The 23131-nt window shown below is 37.3% G+C and overlaps 1 protein-coding gene across 1 annotated transcript in view; it reads left to right on the forward strand.

Annotated features, from left to right (window-relative positions):
* Positions 1 to 23131, forward strand: part of INPP4B (inositol polyphosphate-4-phosphatase type II B) — a 241014-nt gene that overhangs the window by 158713 nt on the left and 59170 nt on the right. The window contains 4 exon segments of the mRNA XM_072334549.1: positions 2877 to 3007; positions 7126 to 7230; positions 14812 to 14920; positions 22642 to 22819. Coding sequence (XP_072190650.1) covers positions 2877 to 3007; positions 7126 to 7230; positions 14812 to 14920; positions 22642 to 22819 — 523 coding nt within the window.

The raw sequence follows: 23131 nt of genomic DNA on the forward strand, positions 1-23131 counted from the left end.
GTTTTTCTGCCAGAACCAAAACATGACATCATACCAGACACTCTGAAGATAAACAGTTCTGTCTCTGCTGAAACTAAGACAGCAGGGACAGAGAAGATTGGCATGTGTACAGTTTGTGGAGCTTAGCAGCAAAATTTAGAAAGCAAAGATTGAGTTTGGTTCTGTAAGGAGGGTTGAAGATGATGCTGAGAACAGTATGTGGCATGTTGATGAATAAAATTACCTGAAAGAGACTTAAAGAGAGGGTTTGAAGTGAGTGAAGATAATGATATGAAATGATAAATAGATGTATTTTACGTAGGTTACTGTAGAAGAAATGCCTTCTATTTTTTTCAGTGGAAACTAGAAAGAGCACAATAACACTATTTGATAGAGCAAATTCTCAGGTTCACTATTTTTCAGCACTTTCACTGACATTAGGGATGCACTTTTGCTAGCCATGAACAAAAGCATTCATGCCACACGCTTAAAAATCCACACTGGCAGATGTGACCCACTGTCTCAGAACTGCTACAACAGTGCCTTTGCTAGGAACATGTTGCCAACACAGCCCATCTTTCATCAGTCTGAACAGACAGAAGTCAGAAGCTGCCAGATTTCACATTATATGGATCCAGATTTTATCCAGATTTATATGGTGGGTATGGTTAGGGCAGTACAGTCAAGATTGGCCATGTGCTCCATGTCTTCAAACTGCTGTGGGGTCTGGTCTTCTTCTCTGGCCTGGCTCTGGAAGTTCTGGCTTTCAGCTTATTCAGCATGGCAATGTATAGGTCAGAGCTGATGGTTTTTCTGAACTTCAGGGAATCCAGAATGATCACCCCTTTCCTTTCCTGGAAGGCAGTGCACATCATTCTACTTCCTGAGGGTGATGCTTTGAAATTCTCTTCCCTGGGGAATCTCAGTGCTCCATGGTCTGCTGTTTTGACTCTGGCTCACAGTGGTGTCATCACGTTCCATTGCTGGTAATGCTGCAATAGCAGGAAAGTTTCACCTCTGGTCTCACGCTGATTTGGTGTTGTTTCTGTTCCTGAGTGAGCCCTTGTGGGACCCACCAGGTGCAAACTGTGATATTCCAACATTTTTACCATGATTTCCAATGCATTGAATCTAACATCCAGCTCCATACACAGTTCCCTGTTGCCACAGACTCCCTGTGCTCACATCCACTGTTTGGTCTCTATAAGTGTTCAGAAATCACCAGGGAATGCCAGCATTGTTTTCCACACAGAGGAATTTGGTGACGCAGTTTTGCTTGGATGCACTTCCACATCAGATACCATTTTACCAGACTGTCCCTCTGCTGCCATCTGTTGCATGGCAACAAAATGTAACAGAATATTGTCAGGAAGGTTCAGCCTCTGTTACCATACCACCAAGATCCACCTGTGACATTGTGGGCCAACATAATAAAACAGGAGACATTACTTTTGGAGCCCTCTGTTGATACCGATGTTGCTCTGAGCTGTGTTTGTAAATTATTCCAAATTCTATGCTTGAATTGAAAACATTAATTAGTTACCAATTTGTCCTTTGGGTGGACTGAATTATATTAAAACTACTGGATTCCATGAATTTCAAAGTTGTTATTTAATATGTTTGCTGTCTGAAATGTATTTTTAAGTTGTTCAGTGAAATACATTCCGATGAAACGTACTGCAATGTATATATATATATATAGAGAGAGAGAGAGATTGAATATCGGGGGGTATTACTATGGACTTTGAAATTTCATAATTTCTAAAGTACATTGTTTCTGTGATCTATTCTTTTACTTGAAGGTTTCTCACAGTTCAATAAAACTTGGTACTGTGAAGTAATGGTGGTGAAACTTAACTGCAGAAGATCATTCTCTTTTTATTCATAACTGAGGACAGAATTGCACTGAGTCAGCAACAGCAGTGTGACAAAGATTAAGACCTTGGAACTCACAGATAGTATGCAAATCTGAGATAGCTTGGGTCTGTTATTGTGTTTGGGGAAAAAAAACAAAAGTAAAGATGATGTATATGTAGTAACTCTAGTAGCTCTGGGATTGAATTTACTTTGCAAGTGGGGAAAACAAACTGCTCAATGCACTGTAAGTAAATGTGCTTGTTAGTCTAGGAAGTTGGTGAGCTCTATTTTGTTCCAGTCAGCTCTCAAAAAGAGTGCACAGGAAGACTGATAATTTGCTAAAGGATTTCCTTTTGCATTTTAGTGACATGTGTGGTTACCATAACATTGCTGTTTTGACCTGATGAACACAGCTGAAAGGCTGAAGATTGCGTTTTGGGGAAATTGTCACTTTATTTTGTTTTGCTCCCCATTTTACAATAAAGAAATGTGGGGATGGGAAAGCTTGGAGGGGAACAAGGTTGGCATGGGGGCAAATGACAGGACTGTTGTGATGGATAAACTGACATTTGTAGAAATACTGCCACAATAGTATCCAAAGAGTAGATAAAACAGCTATAATGGAAGCGTTGGAAAAGGAATGGACTTTGAACTTTGTATTCTTTGCAATGGTGCTTACTGTTTCTTCATGAAATATTTCTTACTGTGAACACAGTTCTTTGGAGCCTGGAAGCATTCCTGCCTACTGGGAAGAAACAATATTTCACTTTGCAGGCCATTGCATTTGTACCCTATGAGTTTTGAACGTTAAATTATTCTATTATTCAGTGATTTGACATTCTTTATTGCATGGTTAAAAATAGGGCTGAAGTCAGCAGTCTTAGTAAGAGGCATGAAAACAGACCTGAAATAATAATTGTATTTCAATTGGGAAGAGCTTTTGATGTTTCTTAATAAACTATCTCAGATTAATTGGATTCATTTGGAGGAGCATTAACGGATTAAGGAAATAAGCCATGTCTTTCTGCCTTTTGATACAGGAATCAGGAACTTAAAGACTTGGGAGAACTTGCACCTCACTGGGACAATATGCGTAAAAGTGTTATTGCTCACTGTGACCAGATGTTGAGCATGTATCAGGATACTCTTGCAGAGCTTGGAAAGCACACAGGTATGAAAGTAGCCTCCCCTCAGCTGGAAAAATTAACTGTCAACCTAGTCAACACTTATTATATTGCTAAAGTATTCAGCATAAATAAAACACATAAAACCAAAATATTTATAATCACTTTATTTCTGAGATACCAAGAGGTTCCCTGTTTCTTCTGGCTTTTCTTTTTGTCTTCTTTTTGTTCAATTCATTCCCGCATGTTTTCACAATTAACATAGCACATGGTTATGCAGCAACCAAAAAATTGGAAGAGTGGCTGTGCCTCCTTTAACTGCATATTCCCTTGAATGTACTGCTCTAGGAATATTGAGTACCATATGACAGATGAAAACAGTCTTAAAAAGGTAGTTGCAATATGTTTTACATACCCTTAGTGTATTTGTCATTGCCCAGGTCATGCCTGAAAAGCACATAATTTATGTAGGATGCACAGTTTGTCCACAGTCCAGAAATAGCAGTGTGTAATACTTCTGCTTTTTTTTTCACATGTAGTGATCTGATGTGCGTGAGGTGTTTGTTCAGTCATATTTGTCAGGATCTTGAGGACTGTGATGTAGTGTCCACACGCAAGTTGAATAAAAGCAGCATCAGTGACAAATGTACAGAGAGGCAGCTAGTCTTTTTTTTTTTTCTGTAAAAATTCTTGCTTATAAGAAGAACAAGACTGCAGAACAAAGTATTTATGCTTTCAAATTACTTTTCTTTTGATTGTTCACAAATCATTTAGAAAACTTACAATAATGCTTTTCTATTTGGGAAGGCTGCTGGAATTATTTACTGAATAGGACTGTATTTTGAGCAAACTGTTTTCTTTTCGACGTTCATAACATGCCTTCCACATCCACTACTGCTTATGAGATTTTTCTGGAAGGAAATAGACACTTGTGTTCTAAGTGACTGCAGAGGCCCTGTTGCTGGTTTCTTGCTAGTGATCCTCATGATCACCTTCTCATTATGCATTTTCTATGGCTGTGCTGCCATTATTGGATATGCTGTTTCACTCCTTATTCTCTTTATTAGCTATGTGACTTTTTATGCATAGGCATAGGCTTGCCAGAGATTAACAGATCTTCGTGCAGTGTGTTTACATATACAGCATCTGGTTACATCTTTTGAAATATCAGTTAATTACAAGGATTAACTTGCATTACTTTATTCCTAGCTTTCTACAGTTTTATAAGAACAAACCAACTCTTTTTTTAATTATTATTTACTGAGAAATTGTTTGACTTGTTTTAGTTCTGTATAAAACTAAATTGCTTTAGAGACTATTTTTCTTTCACAGAATTAGGCATGTTTTTTATTATTAATCTACTGCATTTAGTAGCTGAGACACAAATCTTTCTTTTCCAAAATAGTCATTAAAACTGTAAGATTATCTGTTATCTATCACCTTTCAGTAGAAAACTGAGTGCAGTATTTGTCACCTCATATTGTTCAGAGATGTCTTTTTTGGTCTCAGGAAAAGAGAAATCATGTTTTAGCATATGAACAAAAACAGCTCTTAACTGAAACTAAATGTTTTGGCAGCAGTGGGGTAGGAAGCTCATCTGTTATTCTGAATGTTGTATAATCAATTGCATTTTGGTTGCACAACTGTAATTTCTTGTGTTTATGATTGTTTACCATCATCAGAGTATTCCCATTCTGATTTTGGCAGACTACTGTGTGACACGACTTAGGTTGCATCATTTTAACTAATACACATTTTTTTAATGCTTTGCTAGTTAGATTTTGATAGCATTCCATTAAATATCATATGCGAGGAAACAGATACAGATGGTAAACGGAATCAGTATATTAATTAACACTTTGAGGAGAATATTAAAATGACCTTTTGGGATTTGAAAAAGAAAAAAAGACAGTGTAAATTTGTTGAATATAAATTGTGCAAGGGCTTTATTGTGACAAATGAGTTTGAAAAGGGCTGCTGATGTGAAATGACTTGTCTTAATGAAAAATATCTGAAAGATAATGCAGTCACTGGTCATAGCCAACATGGGTTCACAAAGGGGAAGTCCTGTTTAACTTAATCTCTTTGTATGACAAGGTTATGCACCTGGTTAACCAAGGGAAATCAGATAATGTAATCTTTTTGAATTTCAGCAAAGTCTTCAATACTGTTTTTCAGAGTATTCTTATGGAAAAAATATCCAGCAAACAGTTAGACAAGATCATAATGTGATGGGTGAGCAATTGACTGATAGATTGGGTAGGACAGCCTCATCAGAAGTGCTGTATACCGTTTTGGCACCACAGTATAAAGAGGGTCTATTAGAGATCATCCAAAGAAGAGCTACAAAGATGGTGAAGGGTCTGGAGAGCAAGGTGTATGATGAAAGTCTAAAATCGCTTCATTTGTTCAGCCAGTGAAGAGGAGGCTGAGGTCTTGTGATGGCCTACAGCTTCTTCAAGAGGGCAGTGGAGGGGCAGGAGGTGCTTATGTCTTCACTGGCATCAGCGACAGTATCCAAGAGAAAGGCAAAGATTTGCTCCCCAGGGCAGTGGTCACATCTTTGAGGACCTTGACTTGAGGAGTCAAGTCCCTGACATTCCAGTATGTCATAATCTTTCCAGAGACATTAAAGTGATCTTCATGGAAGTTGTTATGTTTGATGAATAGGAATAATGAAGGCACAGGTGGGCGAGACATACGGTGAATACTTTGTTGAAGACATGTGCCTAGGATTAGAATGCAGGATTTGCAACCAATAAGAATGACCATTAAGTCATTTTTTTATACATCAGGACCTTGCATCTGCTCTCTGTGGTCTCATACGGTTGGCACATCAATCAAATCTGTCCAGATCCCTCTGTAGGGCCTTCCTGCTCTCAGGCAGATCAGCACTTCTTCCCAACTTGATGTCATCTGTGAACTTACTGAGGGTGCCCTCAGTCCCGTTTTCTTATCAAATCTGAATCAGTTACTCCTACCAACTGCTTTTTACTACCTTTGCTCTGAATCTTCATCCAAATTATTATTTTAAGTTGTTAAGCTTTGATAGCAGCCTATGCTGGTCTACAGCTGATATAGATGAAGTACCTTCTCCTGGCTTAGCTTTGTGCAAGTATGCTAGTACCTCTGTAGCCTTGCTTTGTGGCGTCACTTGTGCCATCTGGCAATACCGTTTGCATTGAGAGTCTAAAGCATGCTTAGTTGCCTTGGAATTTATGGCAGTTCAAACAGATAACCTCTAGGAAATTTTGTGTGAGCAAATGAAGCATTTCAAATGTATGTTTTTCACTCCTTACACACAAGAAAATGTTGAATCTTTTCAGATATTTCTGTGGAGGAAGGGAGAGAAATCAGAGACCAAAACCAGAACTAATATCAGAGAAATCTTAGTTTAAACAATTAACAGGCAAGATGGTAGGATGCTGAAAAAAACTAAGTTGTGCTGAGTGAGAATGTGGGATTGACTCTCTTTACTAATCAATGAACTTTGGCTTTGTATAAGTGCCCTATTAAGTATCTCCAGGTAAATCACATTTATTCCCATGAGGCTTTAATTGTATTCCTTTATCTTTATACCACCATAGTGTTGCTTGTAATCTCATACCTCTGAGGTGTGTAGCCAGATTGATTTTTTTTTTGAAAGTATTTTGATTTTTTTCTGATACTGGATGTTTTAAGAAAGAAAATGAATTTACAGCTTTTCTTAAACCGTTTTATGCTTCTTTAATTGGAACTTTCTAGGTTCCATATCTCAGTCAATATAATATTTTTCTTTTAATTTAAAAAAAAAAAAAAAAAAGGGTTGGTGAAAATGTAGTAGTATCATAGCTCTGTACCACTGTGTTTTTCAATCAGAATAAACATAATGCCCGTTAACTGTGGCATTATTTCCAGCAGACTGCAGACCTATTTCAAGCAGCAGAAAAGAAATGCGTATCACCTAGAATAAAAATTTAAATTGTTCTGTGAATTAAAAGCTGTTTTGTTGCTTGCAATATGGATACATGCTGAGACTCAGTTAGTGAACCATTCTTCTCCTAATATACAGTTACACATTAAAAGTAAATTAAGGAAGGCTACAAATATTGTCCTCACATTAAAAGAAGACAAAACATCTGCAGGGTGCTTAAGATAATGATTCTTTAAACTTCTTTTTTTTCAGGTTCTTCCTTCAAGTCAAGCTGTAGCAAAGGAGAAAAAACATTAGAATTCATCCCAATAAATCTCCATCTGCAGAGAATGCATGTGCATAGTCCTCGATTGAAAGGTAAAGCATAGTTTGCAGAGAAATCCCCTAAGTATGACAATGTATACTTAGAATTACAATTAAACTGACAGCTGAGGGTTATGGTTTCCATTTTAGCCTTTCTTAAGAAGCAAATATGCTAATTTATGTATCCAGTTTCAAGAATCAACTTCAAGTGGATGTAAAGCTTTTGGATGAAACCTTACAACTTCAGAAGGTCTGAAAGGTAGTCTGTTTAGAGAGTTGAATCTCGATGATTTATTTAACTTAATTGAAGGTTACCAGCAACAGTGTGTTGTTAAACTGCTTAGATGGAATGTAAAGATGATTGAGGAAAAAAAGAAATCACAGCAAGATTTAGTGTAGAAAATTGATTCTTCAGTAAATTCATCTGCAATTTGAACTTACATGAATTTGGAATAATAGTGAGGAGGAAGTAATTTCACAGGAAGTACGGTGACTAAGAAAATTTTGAGATTGATTTCATGTGGTTTTTATTTTACCATCCACTGAGGTTTGTACACTATTAGTTTGTTTAAGATACATGCAGTATGGCACGATATGGGCTTCTCGTATGACTATTTCTTGGATATGGGCTTCTCGTATGACTATTTCTTGTTTTCCTTTTGTCTTTTCTTTTTCATATAATCATAGAATCAATCAAGTTGGTAGGGACCCTTAATGATCGTCTAGTCCAACTGCCCTGCAGTGAACAGGGACACCTATGGCTAGATCAGGTTGCCCAGAGCCTCATCCAGCCTGACCTTGAATGTCTCCAGGGATGAGGCTTTCACCTCCTCTCTGGGCAACCTGTGCCACTGTCTTACCACCCTTAACATAAAAATTTTTTTTCTTATATTCAGTCTAAATCTCCCCTCTTCAATTTTGAAACCATTGTCCTCTGACTACAGACCCTGCTAAATAGTCTGTTCCCTCCTTTCTTATAGCCCCCCCCATTAGAATACTGAAAGATTGACATCAAGTCTTCCCAGAGCCTTCTTGTCTCCAGGCTGAACAGCCCCAGCCCTTTCAGCCTTTCTAATAAGATCAAGTTAGTGAATTCATTATTTAATGACTTGTACTGCTGTAGGGGTATTTAATTTTTCACTTCATTTAATGGTCCCAATAAATTCTGTGTAGACATTTCCTGTCTTTGTTTTATGTCCAAATATGGAAGCTGCCTGCTTTCCTGTGTGGCTGAATTTCATTCTCTCAGGATTGTTCATCTACTTGTAAATATCTAACAAGTTGATTGAAATATTTCTAGAGAAATCGAATATGTATTGTCCTTAAAGAAAAACTCTTAAGTAAATCACAAGAACAAAGAAATGGCCAGCTACTCCTTTCTTTCCATTTCTCCAGTAAATTCTGAAACCTACACCCACACATACCCACTGCTGAGACTAATGAAAGCTATGAGTCTGTGCTGAAACCTGGACATCACATCCAATGTTAGAGCTATGTGGGGGATTTCTCTGCCTTGTCTTCTGAAGCCACAAGCTTTTGATACTGACCACAGAACTTGGAAAACTAAGGAGTGGTTAACTAAATTTCTTTTGAATTATTTTCAAAAAGAATTTCAGGAGTTTCATTCTCTTTCTGTGCCTACGACTTTTCAAACAAATAAATGCAGAATACATGTGCATTGAAATACATTTGTAATTCTAAGTGTGATTAAAAATATTCAATTGTGCCAGTGCAGAACTAATACTGTATTGTTTTATAATGACATGCTGTGCAGTATTCAGTAGGGCTCACATGTGTCTAGGGCATTGACTGAATTTTTCATGATGATCTGTAGTGCAAATGGTGGTGTAAGTCTGTCTTACCTGTTTTGTTTCTGAGGTGTTTGTTTTTTTTCCACTCTGGCACTGGAGATAGTGGTAGAGCATGCTAAATTTCTTCCCAGAGATTGTAGGGTAGAATCACCAGCCCAGGTAATATAAGTAAGCCATGAAGAAAAATGCTACTTCTAAACTTAACATATCCTATTTCCTAGGAAACCTTAATGAACCCAGTTCTGTTCATGTCTAAATGAGCTCTTTCAGTGCTATTCTGTGCTATGTAAGCATTTGCTTAGTCTGCAGTGGAATTATCTCATAGAACTATGCTGAAAATAGAATATTTATACCTTCTGGAAGGTGGGGATAATTTTTTATAATGTATTCTATCATTTAATAGAGAAGTCTGCTGCTTGGATGTAGCTTTAGCAGCATCCTATGCAAATAAAACATTGTATTAGATAAATACAGATGACTGCAGTATAGTGGATGCCTTGTGGACAAACTGAGATTGGTTGAATTTGCAGGCGCTCTGCAACTGCAGATTGCATTCTCTAAGGTTTTTGCCTTAGCAATGCACTCTTCTGCTAGGCAGATTATAAAATATTAGGGCTGCTTCAAAAGTAGTGCCTCCTATTTTATTCTTTTGGCCCAAAATATAAGTGGTGGATATTGGTGGTATAACAACAGAGGCTGAACCTTCCTGACAATATTCCATTACATTTTGTTGCCATGCGACAGATGGCAGCAGAGGGACACTGTTAAAATGGCATCTGACGTGGAAGTGCATATGAAGCAAAATTGTGTCACTGAATTCCTCTATGCGGAAAACATTGCACACATTGACGTTCTTTGATTACTGAATGTTTTTGGAGACCAAACAGTGGATGTGAGCTTAGTGAGGCCGTGGGCGGTGCATTTAAGCAGTGGTGGTGACAGTGAAGTAAAAGATAATCTGCATTCCAGATGATGACACACAGCTGTCACAGCAAAAGTGAACAGAATCTCAATCAGCACATCCATTCAAAGTGGTGGATAATGACCAGGGAACTGTATGGAGCTGGATACTGGCTTCAGTGCAATGGTGGCAACCTTGGAATATCACAGTTTGCACCTGGTGGGTCCCACAAGGGCTCACTCAGGAACAGAAACAACACCAAATCAGCGTGAGACCAGAGGTGAAACTTTCCTGCTATTGCAGCATTACCAGCAATAGGACGTGATGACACCACTGTGAGCCAGAGTCAAAACAGCAGACCATGGAGCACTGAGATTCCCCAGGGAAGAGAATTTCAAAGCATCACCCTCAGGAAGTAGAATGATGTGCACTGCCTTCCGGGAAAGGAAAGGGGTGATCATTCTGGATTTCCTGAAGCTCAGAAAAACCATCAGCTCTGACCTATACATTGCCATGCTGAATAAGCTGAAAGCCAGAACTTCCAGAGCCAGGCCAGAGAAGAAGACCAGACCCCACAGCAGTTTGAAGACATGGAGCACATGGCCAATCTTGACTGTACTGCCCTAACCATACCCACCATATAAATCTGGATAAAATCTGGATCATATGGATAAAATCCATATAATGTGAATCTGGCACCTTCTGACTTCTGTCTGTTCAGACTGATGAAAGATGGGCTGTGTTGGCAACACGTTCCTAGCAAAGGCACTGTTGTAGCAGCTCTGAGACAGTGGGTCACATCTGCCAGTGTGGATTTTTAAGAATGTGGCTTGCAGGCCACATTCATGTTCAGGTTCATAGCTAGCAAAAGTGCATCGCTAATGTCAGTGAAAGTGCTGAAAAATAGTGCTTTGTACCTGAGAATTTGCTCTATCAAATAGTGTTATTTTGCTCTTTGTATCTGTTGTTATTTCCCTGGAAATAATTAGGAGGAATTACCTCTAGAGTAACAGTGTTGTAAAATCAAACGGTAATAACAGGATGATCTTGTTATGTAGTGCCTATGTTTGTTCACTTCTGGGATCGGAAATGGAGACTTCTGATTGTCTTTTAAAACTGTACTAGTTGGGGGGGGGGGGGGGGCGGGGCTATTTCTTTTACTAAAGAACTGTGCCTTTAAATGTTTTTACAGCATGGGGATTTATAGTGACAGAATATGAAAGCACAACTTTTAATTCAGCTAATGTTTTGAAGTTAGTTACTCTAACATAAGTGGTTATAGATTAAATTGCTGGCCACCCTATTTTTATGCCTTTTCAAGAAAACCTCCCTGGGAATAGTATTTTTATTTGCTAAGTTGTAAAGTGGAATGAAGCATGCTACTTATACACAATTTTAGCACTACTTTATTTTGTTTTTGGCTAATGTTCTCCTTTTTGACCCCAAACTAGAAACAGATAGATAACAGAATCTTCTTCTAAATTGAGATATGTCTTTAAATTATAAAACTCTCCCTTATTTCATTAGCTGAGTATTAGATAACTTTGTTCTAGCTACATTCATCTTTAGGGACTGTGAAGCATTAGTAAAGATGAGAACTTTTGTTAAAATCAGGAGATGCATATGTGCATATATCTTTGTAAGACTGACACCTTATTTATAGGGAACTCTTTTTATTTCCCTTCATACTAAATGAATGCATCAATATGTTTAGGATATTTTGGTGGCACTGTATTATAACTGCGACAAAAGATAATTGAAGGTGATTATACTTGCCTTTTGTTGGAAAAGTGATTTTTCTATCTGTTACTCAGCATCCCATCTGTTTGGTTTACTGAAATAAGTTTTGCTTTGTGAGCACTGAAGATTTGTGTCTTCCAGTAGATATATGGTGATATTTTTGAACAGTTTGTATCAATTGCTGCTCGTTCTGGTGTATGCAGCACATAGACATTAGGTTGATATTGTCATGTATCAAAGGGCAGCCAGAGTATCACAGGAAGTATGAGCCATTCACACAAGCAAATGAGCCATAAAGCAGTCGTTAACCCTTATGCTTTCAGATATCTTCAGTATGGGGATGCTAGGTAGCTCTCTATCACATCTTATCATATGTATGCCTATGGATACATACTGGTTTGTTCAATGTGTCCAATAACAGGGTTGCTTTTATTGACCTTTGATTCAGGTTATTTTGCAGTACCAATGTGGAATATACCTGTATGTTTAACTTTCCAATAGAAACAACTTTGAGAAAAATACTGTTTTACTCTGAAACAACTGTATCTATATCCCTGTCCCCTTTGTTAAGCACTTCTTGCTCTGCTCACCATACTGCGGAACTTAAGTGTAAATATGGTTTACTTTTGTCCCTCTTTATACAAAAAGTGTGCTTTTGAATGGATTTGGTGGAACCCTGCTTCTGTGTCCAGTTCAAGACAATTGCCTCCTGTGAAAGCAAGAGAGTGGTTTCAAGTTCTAAACTGAGCTGAGCTGTGTCGTAGAAATTTCTCAGCTCTTTAAATTGAACTGATAAAACTGAGGTTTGTGGAACTGTATTGCAGAGGTTGTTCCCATGTTGCCCCTGTTTTCCTCAGGACATAGTGATGAGAGGTAGTTTATATGTCTGCATCATGGAGGAGTTGCGATTTGGCAAGTGTCTAAGTGTTTTGCTTGTGTAAGGAGCGAGCAGAGGAATGTATCTTTCAGGCTGAATAATGAGAGTGAAATATTAAAAGCCCAATCCCTTGTTTTTTAATGCTTTAGTGTTTATGTGTTTTTCTCCTTCAAATTCTGAACTAATTATTTGAGGGAAAGCTCTTTTTCCTTTCCCTCTTCCCTATATCTATTAATTGTTAATTTTTGTGGAGCACGCTGATAATATGACATTGCTCCTGTCACTCTCAGAGACATTTTAAGCTTTGTTTCTGCTGTGGAATTTTGTCAGCACTTGTCTGTTCTTGACATGGGTGATGGTTCTGAGTCACTATAACATTCCTGTACTAGTACACTTGTGCTGACAGTGCATACCTTTCATGAGGGGCCGCACTGATGTGGAAATGGAGTACATCACAAGGAATGTTTCCCAAGTGTGCACCACTTTCCAATGCAGCATGCTCTGGAGGGTGAGAGGTAGAACACCCCATGCCTGTCACCAGGATGATAGATGTTTTGTTAGCTGGCCTTAGTCTCCCATGCTCTTTTGCATGTGGGAGGTGGCTCAGCTGATCTGGATGTGTTTGCATCTGAATGAGCTGCTTCTTGACATATGCTAAGAGACTACAGTCTCAATGAAAGCTGCCTTCTGAGCAGATCCCCTGAGGTAGTTATAATCGCTGTTTTTTAAACAACGCAGCAAAAGCAGTGGGACACTTAGTCTTTAATGTATTTTCCTTTAGTTTTGAGTTCTCTGAAAACATATTCAGGAGTCGTTATGCAATTAAACTGATGAGTTTCATTTATTACTTTATTTTCAAACCTGTGTTGTTTAAACAATAGAACTGTGGAGCTCTAATGGCCCAGGACTGTGTTACTGATAAATGTCCATGAAGATCTGAAAGAATGGGCTATTAAAGAATCTCACCTGAAGCTAATGATACTATGTTGCTTCTCCTTTTAAGAAAGAGTTGATGAGCCACCAATTCATTAGAGTTGGAATCAGTTTGAGTGAATATGTTTTGAGATTCAGTTCTGGAAGTAAAACATAGTTCATTAACTCTGAGTCATTTGTACAGTGTTCTTCCTTCTAGCGATATTTATCATCAGAATGCAAGAAAAATTCTATTTTAGGAGAGAGCAAGATTTTAATTTACATTGAAAGCTTCCTTGATGAATAAAACAGTTCACAGAATAAAATTAAAAACAAAATAAAATTAAAATTAATGTTTCCTTTAGGAGAATGTTTAAAAAATGCATTAGTTTGGCCTGTATTTTTATACCTTTAGTGAATGCAGCATAATACTACTTAGTGCAAATGGAAATTCCAACTTTGAAAGAGTGATTGTGGATGGAACTGTCCTCATCTTCATTCTCACAATTGCAAGCCCAAAATGAGAGGCTGTTTCTGAAAAGGTGTTGCATCTCCAGTTCTGTGAGCATACATCCATAGGAAAAAAATCATTGTGCATATCATTACACACAGAGTGACGACAGTTTGTCACATTAGCGAGAACTTCAGCAGCGTATCTATTTCTCATCTTGGTAACTTTTCAGTTGAAGACAGTTACCGTGTTTATAAGCATATATACAATCAAAAAGTGATTGAAAATGAGTCATTAATGTAGTCAAGAAAGTAGTTGTAGCTGAAAGTAGAAGCTAAACAAATTCAAACGAGAAGTAGAATGGAAATTTTTACTGGTCAGGCTGAGTAATTCTCAGGGGATAAAAAGAAGTCACTGTCACTTGAAGTCTTTAAATCAAAATTACATGAAGACTAATAATAAAAAGTCTTTGCTCAACCAAGACATTAGCTTGATGCAGTAATCATTAGCTGTAATTCTATAACCTGTATTAGGTAGTTTGACTATTTCATCACAGTGATCTCCTGACTCTAAAATACGTGAATATGTGCCTTTCAGCATGACGTGAATATGTGCCTTTCAGCATGACTGCAATTTAAATAATGGAGGATGTAATTAACTGAAATATGCTGAGGACCAATTTACTTTGTAGCTCTGTAAACTGCAGAACTAAAGTATTTTTCTACATTGTGGCACACAGTGATAAATCAGATAAACCTTCTAATGTGTGCAGGTGGCTGTGTACAAAGATTGATCTGCTCCTGGGCCTTCCTGAGACACAGATTCTTGATTATTCCTTGAAAATAATAGACATATTCTGCTCGTGTATTGTGGAGTAGATGTAGTGTTGCTGTGCTTTGGGCATAGGTTCTCAAAAATCTCTGCTTGTCTCGTCTTATTCCAGATGCTCAGTATGATGTAATCACTGTGGGAGCCCCAGCAGCACATTTCCAGGGATTTAAGAATGGCGGTCTCCGAAAACTGCTCAGTAAATTTGAGGCCGAAAGGCGAAAGTAAGTATTTTAATAATGACTAAGCAAGAATTATCAAATCTGCATTGTAATGCTCAGCGCTCATTGAGTTACAAAACAGTTTCCCCCTGCTGGATGCAAGAAAAGTTAAAATCCAGTATGATTAGGCAAGCGTTCATTCAGAAAACCGTTTTTTTTTTGTTGTTGTTGTTGTTTGTTTTTATTTTTTTTTCCTTGTTTTTTTTTCTCTTTTTTGCTTATTAGACTACAAAACTGAAGCACAGTTTACCTGTAGCACCAAGATTTATTTTGGACACAAATGCTAAGCACTGAAATTTTCTTCCCATGTTTCAGGGAGCCTAAGGAATACATGTGCTAGAAAACATGCTGTTCAGAATGAAACATCTCTTCTGTAATACTTGAGCCCAAGCAGAAAATAGCTATAGACAGCTTTTCAATAAAGAAACAGTAGCTTGTGGTACCATCTTCATTTCTGACAGCCTTGGGCATGTGAGACAAAACACTTTTCAGTACCCTGTGAAGTAAATCAGAACGTATTGTTTTTCTTCATAAAATCAAAATGACACTAAGCAAAGGTAAAGGCATGAAGTAGGATATCCATTTGCTTTAAGGTAAACCCTAAGCATGTACAGCAGTGTCAGTTAAATGTCTTGCTAACTAATTATTAGCCATGTACATTTGTTGCTATGGCTGTTAAGTTTTGGCAGGCACAGCTCTGAATGGCAACACCTACAGTTGTGACTGCTTAACACTTGGACTAACTGTACCAACCCTTTGTAGTCAGTGGCACATTTGAAAGGGAATGCAGGAAGTTCTGTATGTATGCTCATCTAAATCATGACAGTTCTTCACAGACAATTAGTTCAGTTTGTATTCAATACTTCCAAATGTTTCATAGGTCCAGCATCATAAGGAATAGAAATAATGAAAATCTGCTGTTGAATTCTAAGCTGATCAGAAGTTGGTATTAACATTAAAAAACAAAAAAAACTAGGAGATGCATTTGCTGTGAAAGTTGTGTTTTAAAAAAATTCTTTTTATTGTTTTACACTGAATATACATGAAAGGCTTATTAAATCTTTCATTTCTGTAGCTAATTCTCGTGACAAAAGAAATATTGCAGAATCATAGGAGTTGGAAAGAACCTCAAGAGGTTGGGTCCAACCCCTGCTAAAGCAGATACCCCACAACAGGTCACACAAGTTGGCATACATATGAGTCTTGAATATCTTCATAGAAGGAGACTCCACAAGCGATCCATCACACTTAGCATAAAGAAGTTTTTCTGCATGTTAGTACAGAACTTCCTATCTTCAAGGTTTAGGCCATTACTCCTTGTCCTATCGTTGCATCCCACTGAGAAGAACCTGGCCTCATCCATTTGCTTTCCACCTCCCTTTAGATATTTATGAACAGTGATCAGATCCCTCCTCAGTCTTCTTTTCCCCAGACTGAACAGGTTACTCAGTCTTTCCTCATACGGGAGATGCTCCAGGCCCTTTATCATCTTTGTGGCCCTTCGCTGGAATCCTAGGAGGTCCCTGTCTTTTTTGAACTGGGGAGCCCAGAACTGAAGACAGTAGTCTGAAGTGTGGCAGAGTAGAGAGGGAGGATCACCTCCCTTCACTCGCCGGCCACACACTTTTTAATGTATCCTAGGATACTGTTGGCTTTCTTGGCCACAAGAGCATACTGCTGGCTCATGGCCAACCTGTTGTCTGTAAATACTGTTGTCCATTAATACTCTTTATCATTAGAGATCCATAAATGGATTTTGCATTGAGAGTAAGTATCTATTCTGCTGTCAGTTGTCTGGTGTAGGTGGCCTTATCTTTATGAAATTATCCTGTGATGCTCATGTTTCCTTATGAAGAAAATGTCTAAAGACATTTCTTAAAATATTTGTTACTGATATTTCAAAATTATCTCCAAAACTATATTTATCTGATGCATTAAATGCAAACCTCATATTTATATCCTTAGATACTTAAATATTTGCAGTAGTACTTAATCTGCTTATAATCTTTATATAAGAAGGAACTGAAGTTATAAGTAATTTGACGAGATTTGCAATTTCAGCCCTCACAATATTCAACACTCATTGTTTCTCACTTGCATGGTCCAGCAAAGTACTCACACTGATGGGACATGATTTCCTGAGCACTGGGATAGCTTTGAGTCACTTAAAGTGACTGTTAACTGGAGAAAAAAAAAAAAAAAGAGAAAATGCCTCCCGGGGGAGAGACCTAGTCTTTTCTAGTCTTTTTTTGAAGTCCTTATGGAAAATCACTCATTGCAGTGTCTTGTAGGACTGAACTGCCAATGCACTTGATTCATGGTTGCCTTTAACAAGAGAGAAGATGGGCTAGACCTTTACATCCTATGCAATGTTAGGCTTCAAAAAGCTAAGATGGCAAGGAGTACTCAACACAGCACAATCTCTTCTCATTTTCATTCATCCTTATTTCACTGACTCGTGGCTGTGTAGGCCTCTTAGTTTGTAAAGGATTTTACTCAGGAGCCATGTGTAAAGCTTTGTGTAGGTTTTACCAAGGCATTTCATACCTATTTCTAAGTGCTTAGACATCCTCTGATATTTACCCTGATTCTGAGAGTTTTCTGTGTCTCTTAGAAGCCCATGTATTTTGATGACTTTCAAGGACGCCATACTGGACCTTTATTCTAACAGTGCAATTTTCTTTTTTCTTCTTTTATTCCCCTGAAGAGCAGAAGTCTGTCTTTAGGATGATATAACTAGGGCGACTGTGTCACTATCCTTTCAGATGCTTCACAGAAAAAAAATCTAAAGTCATACTGACAGACTTATATTTGAGCATTGACAATGGGGGAGTGCAGCTTCTAGCAAATAGCTTGCCAACCCTGAAGAAGAGATCACTTAGCATATGAATTTTCACAAGATAGAATGAGGAAACTTCCAAAAGTCATCTTCCTTTCTGTCTTTGAGAAGTGCTCAAGGGAAACTCAGTTGGGCCAAAAAATGAGTGGAAGCGAGCTCTGAATATGATTTGGCTTACCTGAAAATTTAAAATTGGGGGTATTTTAAGTAGTTAATTGTAGGAGCCACTGTCATCCTTACTATGGAGAAAATTCTTCTGTTGTAGCAATGAGGCAATGACAGCTTTTGTATGCGACTGTTTATTTAGCCACACTAGGGATGCTTTGAGGATGCTTAGCATTTCTGGGGGCAGACTTGACAATTTAAATTTCCCGTTCTACAGTTGAAGCAGCTTTTCTGAAGCTATGAGTGAAGAAAGAAGTGACACCTTGAGATATCAGTCAGAATATAAAATGAGCAGGAAAAAATGCATATTTAGCTGTCTTTTCCTCTAGGCTAACTGAACTGAAGACCTGGGGAAAGATGTGGGAAGAGATTATTCCTCAATCCACTCCTGGTAGCTTTCAAGACATCATTGTCAGTGCATATGATGGAATGTCTTGCATGTCTTTGACCTTCAGGCTGATTAGTAGAACAATGTATTGAAATATTCAACATTGTCAGCGTATCACAAAATATTCCTTGCTCAAATCTGGGCTTGTGGAATTAACAGACAGCAGGAAGTGTTAACTGGTAGCAAGGTTATATCACCCTTTACAAGATGTAATTACATAAGCAATTGCCAAACGAAAAGGAATGTGTAATAAGTATATCTGTGTGAAGATGAGCATGGATTATTACTACATACAATCCAGATCTCTGTGCAGACTAAACAGAGGACAAAGATTTTTGTAATAATATTTATTAAAAATGTGGTATTTTAATGATTTTTTTCTTTTGATAATTGCAAGCAAGTAAGTCAAGAAAATAAATTTTAAAATCATCTTAAATAAGCGAGAGTCTCAGTTTCAGTTGAAAAATTAAAGAAAAGTTCTATTTGTAAAACAGCACTTAATTGCATGTGATCTAAAGTCAGATGGATTGCTTTATAACCCACTCGTAATCTGTACAGTTTGGTATCTTCAGCAAAGTTGCAGGTAAATGGCTTCAGCACTATAAAAATTAGGCATGTCTTCAATGCATGTCTGTAGGTAGTCTGTTCTTTTGGTAGCTATCAGTGAACTTCATAAAAAATTCATCAGTGAGAACAGGAGATACTTTTAAATCATATTTAGGTATGAGACCATTTAAATTCAAATAACTGAAATGTGATGATTAAGGTATGCTAAATCACTGTGAAGCAATTAAAATAATTATCTGTGGATGATATACATTTATCTTAGGGTTTTTTTCTTTTTTGCTTTTTTTCTTCTTTCTAGCTAAAGGAGAAAGTAAATCGGTTGTTCAGATTCAGCCTCTGTCAGCCTGATAATTACTTCTCCTTCCAGCAGATGGAAGGACTTGTCTTATAACTGGTCTAGATGGCAAAGCAAATTATTATTTAGAGAGCTCAGTTGTGCAGGAACAGTGGAGGCAGGTGTTCTGCATGTTTTACCCATGTTACGCCTCTCTGTTTGAAGGGTTCATAAATCACTTTCAAGCTACATCAAGGACCCTTTTTCTTGTCATCATAAGTCTAAGAAAATATTCTAAAGCCCAAATACTAACCATCAAGAAAAACAGAGGCATTAGATGTTGTAATTCACTGTGGTTTTTTACATCGTTTCTAGCAAGATCTTCATTAATGATCCCTCATTAAATTAGCACAAACTTAAAGGAGTAATAAAAAATTGTTGTATTTTTGTATGTTTAAGTGGGTTTCTTTGGCCATAATTATTTTATTTTTATTTTATGTTTGAACTAAGAGAATTTTTTCTTGTTTGACGAGGTCTAGATAAATGATTTTACTAACTTCTTTTGTTAACTTGCTTGCCAACAGAGCTTTTATTAAAGCTGAGATCTTCTGGGTTCCTATACGTGAATTTCATAACCTTCAACCATTTCTAATCTCTGAGGAATCTAAAATATTATTGCTTCATAGGAAAGCCCAGAAATGTTAAAATAATGATGGCTTGTGTTTGGTTTAACTTGAACCTTGATTCTCAAGGGAAATCACAGCTTGTAGTGTATAGTACTTTGCAAAGAGATGTTCTTTGATCACTTTCTCTTCATATGTACATGTGTGTAAATATGCATATGTATATGTGAAAGAGAGACAGACTTCATGGAGATTAACATTTTTTTATACTGACCAAATGTATTTATTAAGGTTGTTGAAAGTGTCAGAGAGAAATTGCCACAGTTCATGTGCTATTCAGTGGTATTAACTTTTCATCTGAAAGTTTTTCAGCCACTAGTCTTTCTGAACAGAATTGCCTGATGCATTTAAGGTGGCCTGAAAGAAAGGTAGTGTGGACTGGAAAATGAAGAGAAGGAGGGGTTTAGAAATTCTCCACATGTGAAGGTTAGAAAGGATTGTCCTTTGGAGAGCAAGAAACTATATCTGGGCTCCAGGTGTGATAGGAAGAGAGCAGATTCGTGACTTTGTCAGTTGTTCTCTGTGGAACAAAAGAGGAGGGCAGCATGTCTGAAACACTGTCTTCTGGATGCGATGTGCACCTCAGCAGGCTTCCAGGAAATTACTATGCTGAAAGATGTCATTCACTCTTGGTTCTGTGGTGAAGTATTATAGCTTTTGTCTTCTGCTAAAACTCTTGCTCATTTACCCTGGGTAAGGTACTCCCATATGTTAAAGATTATTTTATCTTTCAGTTAGCTCAAAGATGCACAAAAAACAATTTCAAGAACTGCAGAAGGCTTTTCCTAGGTAGTCATGCTTCCCTGCCTATCTTCTTAGAAAGACTCACTTTGAGCATGAATTCTGCTTAGGTCAGTGGAGGGCTGATAAAGGGTGTCATGACTTCTATTTTCACTGAAACACGTCCCATTATCGATCAAAGACAGTTATTTAATCTTACTTCAAGGGGGATCAAGACGCTGTAGAAGAACCGCAAAAGAAGCACTGTACGTACAGCCTTGTTCATTGCTTCAAGGAAAAGATTAATAGAAATTCAGACTTGATCAATAAAAATGGATTGAATTGAGCCAGTAAATTTCCAAACTGTCAAGAGAATCTTTAGGAAATAAAATAATAATAATAATAAATATTACTGGGGCATCTAATCTCTCTCAGGACTGTTTTCAAGACCTCAGTACTGATCATATCTGATCACATGGTCATTATTATTATTATTATTATTGTTATATTTAATATTATATATTATTTTATTATTACCATTATTTTCTGATCCAGTAAATTTTCCTGTGTTTTTGTTGTTGTTTTTTTATGTAATCAGTTGAGCTTTGATAGGACAAGGGGAAATAGTTTTAACCTCAAGAAGGGAAGGTTTAGATTGGATGTCAAGGGGTTCTTCACAGAGAGTGGTGAGGTGCTGGAACAGTCAACCTGGTCCAGTACCAGATCTGGAGATTTGTGGCTATGTATGTGGCAGAGGGGCTGGAACTTGATAATCTTTGGAGTCCCCTCCACCCCAAGCCATTCTGTGATTCTACGGTCATAGCTTTAGATAGGATGCATGTGATGCTTTAAAACAAGCCTCTACACTGGTAGCATCTGTAAGGTACATAAGCTTGAGATTACATGGCAGGAGATATTTTTTGTTGTGCATTTTTAAAACATGTTCTGGAAGTTATCTTCTGCAGTTTTTATTTTGATAAATGTGAAATCAAATGTTCATTGTTAAAAGATTTTAAGCCAGTTGCAGATGGTGATAATTTAACTTAGTCACACAAACGACTCAGTTAACAGCAGGAGTATAGAGTTACTCTGAGTGTCATTAAAATTTAGACATTTAGCATATTGCCATATTTATTTCCAGGCAAGAACTTTGTTAATTTGAAGTTGAAACTGCAGATTTAGTTGACATATTCTGACATAAATCCAGCTATGCAGAATTCTGCTCTCTACACTTGGTAGTCAGTAACTAGTTCAATGGAATTAGAGACTTAGGAATTTTGATGTGGTTGGTAGCATGACTGATCACAACAAAGCTTCACTGACTTAAATATTATGCAGCCTGACCGCCTCTACAAAGAATTGTATTCTAAAATGTAGACATTAGTGACAGAAAATTAGGATTTAGTATTGTGTAATTTGTGACAGCAACTCAACGAAGTGTTTAAGGAAGATGCTTATTTTTGAGACTTTGAATCCATTCTTATTTGCAAAATGGTTTATGTGCTTTAGATTTTGTGGAAGTTGCTTCATTTGAATTTGTGTGCATGTCCTTCACTGAATTAAATTTAATTTCTTATTTATAGAATGCTATCAAGGGGGAACTGGAAGGGATTCTGGAGGGGAGATGGGAGAGAAGAGCTCTGAAAAAGGGCTTAAATGAAAAGCAACAATCAGTGAAGTTCAAAAGACTACATGAGTGTCGAAATTCAGGTGTTGATCAGTGAAGAAATGAATTGAAATTTGGGGGGGGGCATAAGGGTATGGAAGAAAAGTATGGATGAATGAAGAAAAGTCACAAGAAGAAAGATGGGAGATGCGTACGGAGGCAGCTGTGGATGCTTTGTCATTGATAAGTTTCCAGTAGTTGCTTGGTGATGTAATTAAATGCCAGTAGTTTGTGAACAGCTAAAAGGAAAGCAGGAAGTTTGGTATTTTGCATTGTCTTCTAATGTTCAAATAAGGACTTTAAAAAAGGAGAGTTTCAGTGATAACAATCAATTTTTGGTATCTGTCATTCTTACAGCATGTATTAACATTTCTTAGCATGTTAATGAAATCATTTTGATGTGCATCTTTGTGTTGTTACAGTACTGGATACCAGTGTATTTACTATTCACCTGAAAACACAGCTAAGGCAAAAGAAGTTCTCAGCAACATCAATCATCTACAACCTCTCATATCAAGCCATGCAGACCTTCTGCTTAATTCTGCAAGCCAGCGTTCTCCGGACAGCTTGAAGAACTCTTTAAAGATGCTTTCCGAAAAAGTAAGACTCAAATCTTTGCTGCAGTGGAAAATGAAATAACCATTGTTCTGTAGCTGCTGGGGCTTTTTCTCCAGCATAAATTGCCTTTCATAGCATTTACAGTAAGCTTCAAAATGTTGCCATCAATAAGAAAAAGAGTAAAAAAATATAGTATTTTGCCTTTCTGTGGGTATTCCATGTAGAAAACTAATGAAACTTATCAGAGTTTGCATTATTTGAAAGTATAATTGATGTGATTTCACGTCATTGTTATCCTCTTGTGTTCACATAATAGGGTTTACCAAAAATAGATTATTGGAGATAATTTTGTAA

Source organism: Excalfactoria chinensis, chromosome 4 (assembly GCF_039878825.1).
Source record: "Excalfactoria chinensis isolate bCotChi1 chromosome 4, bCotChi1.hap2, whole genome shotgun sequence".
Classification (NCBI taxonomy): Eukaryota; Metazoa; Chordata; class Aves; order Galliformes; family Phasianidae; genus Excalfactoria; species Excalfactoria chinensis.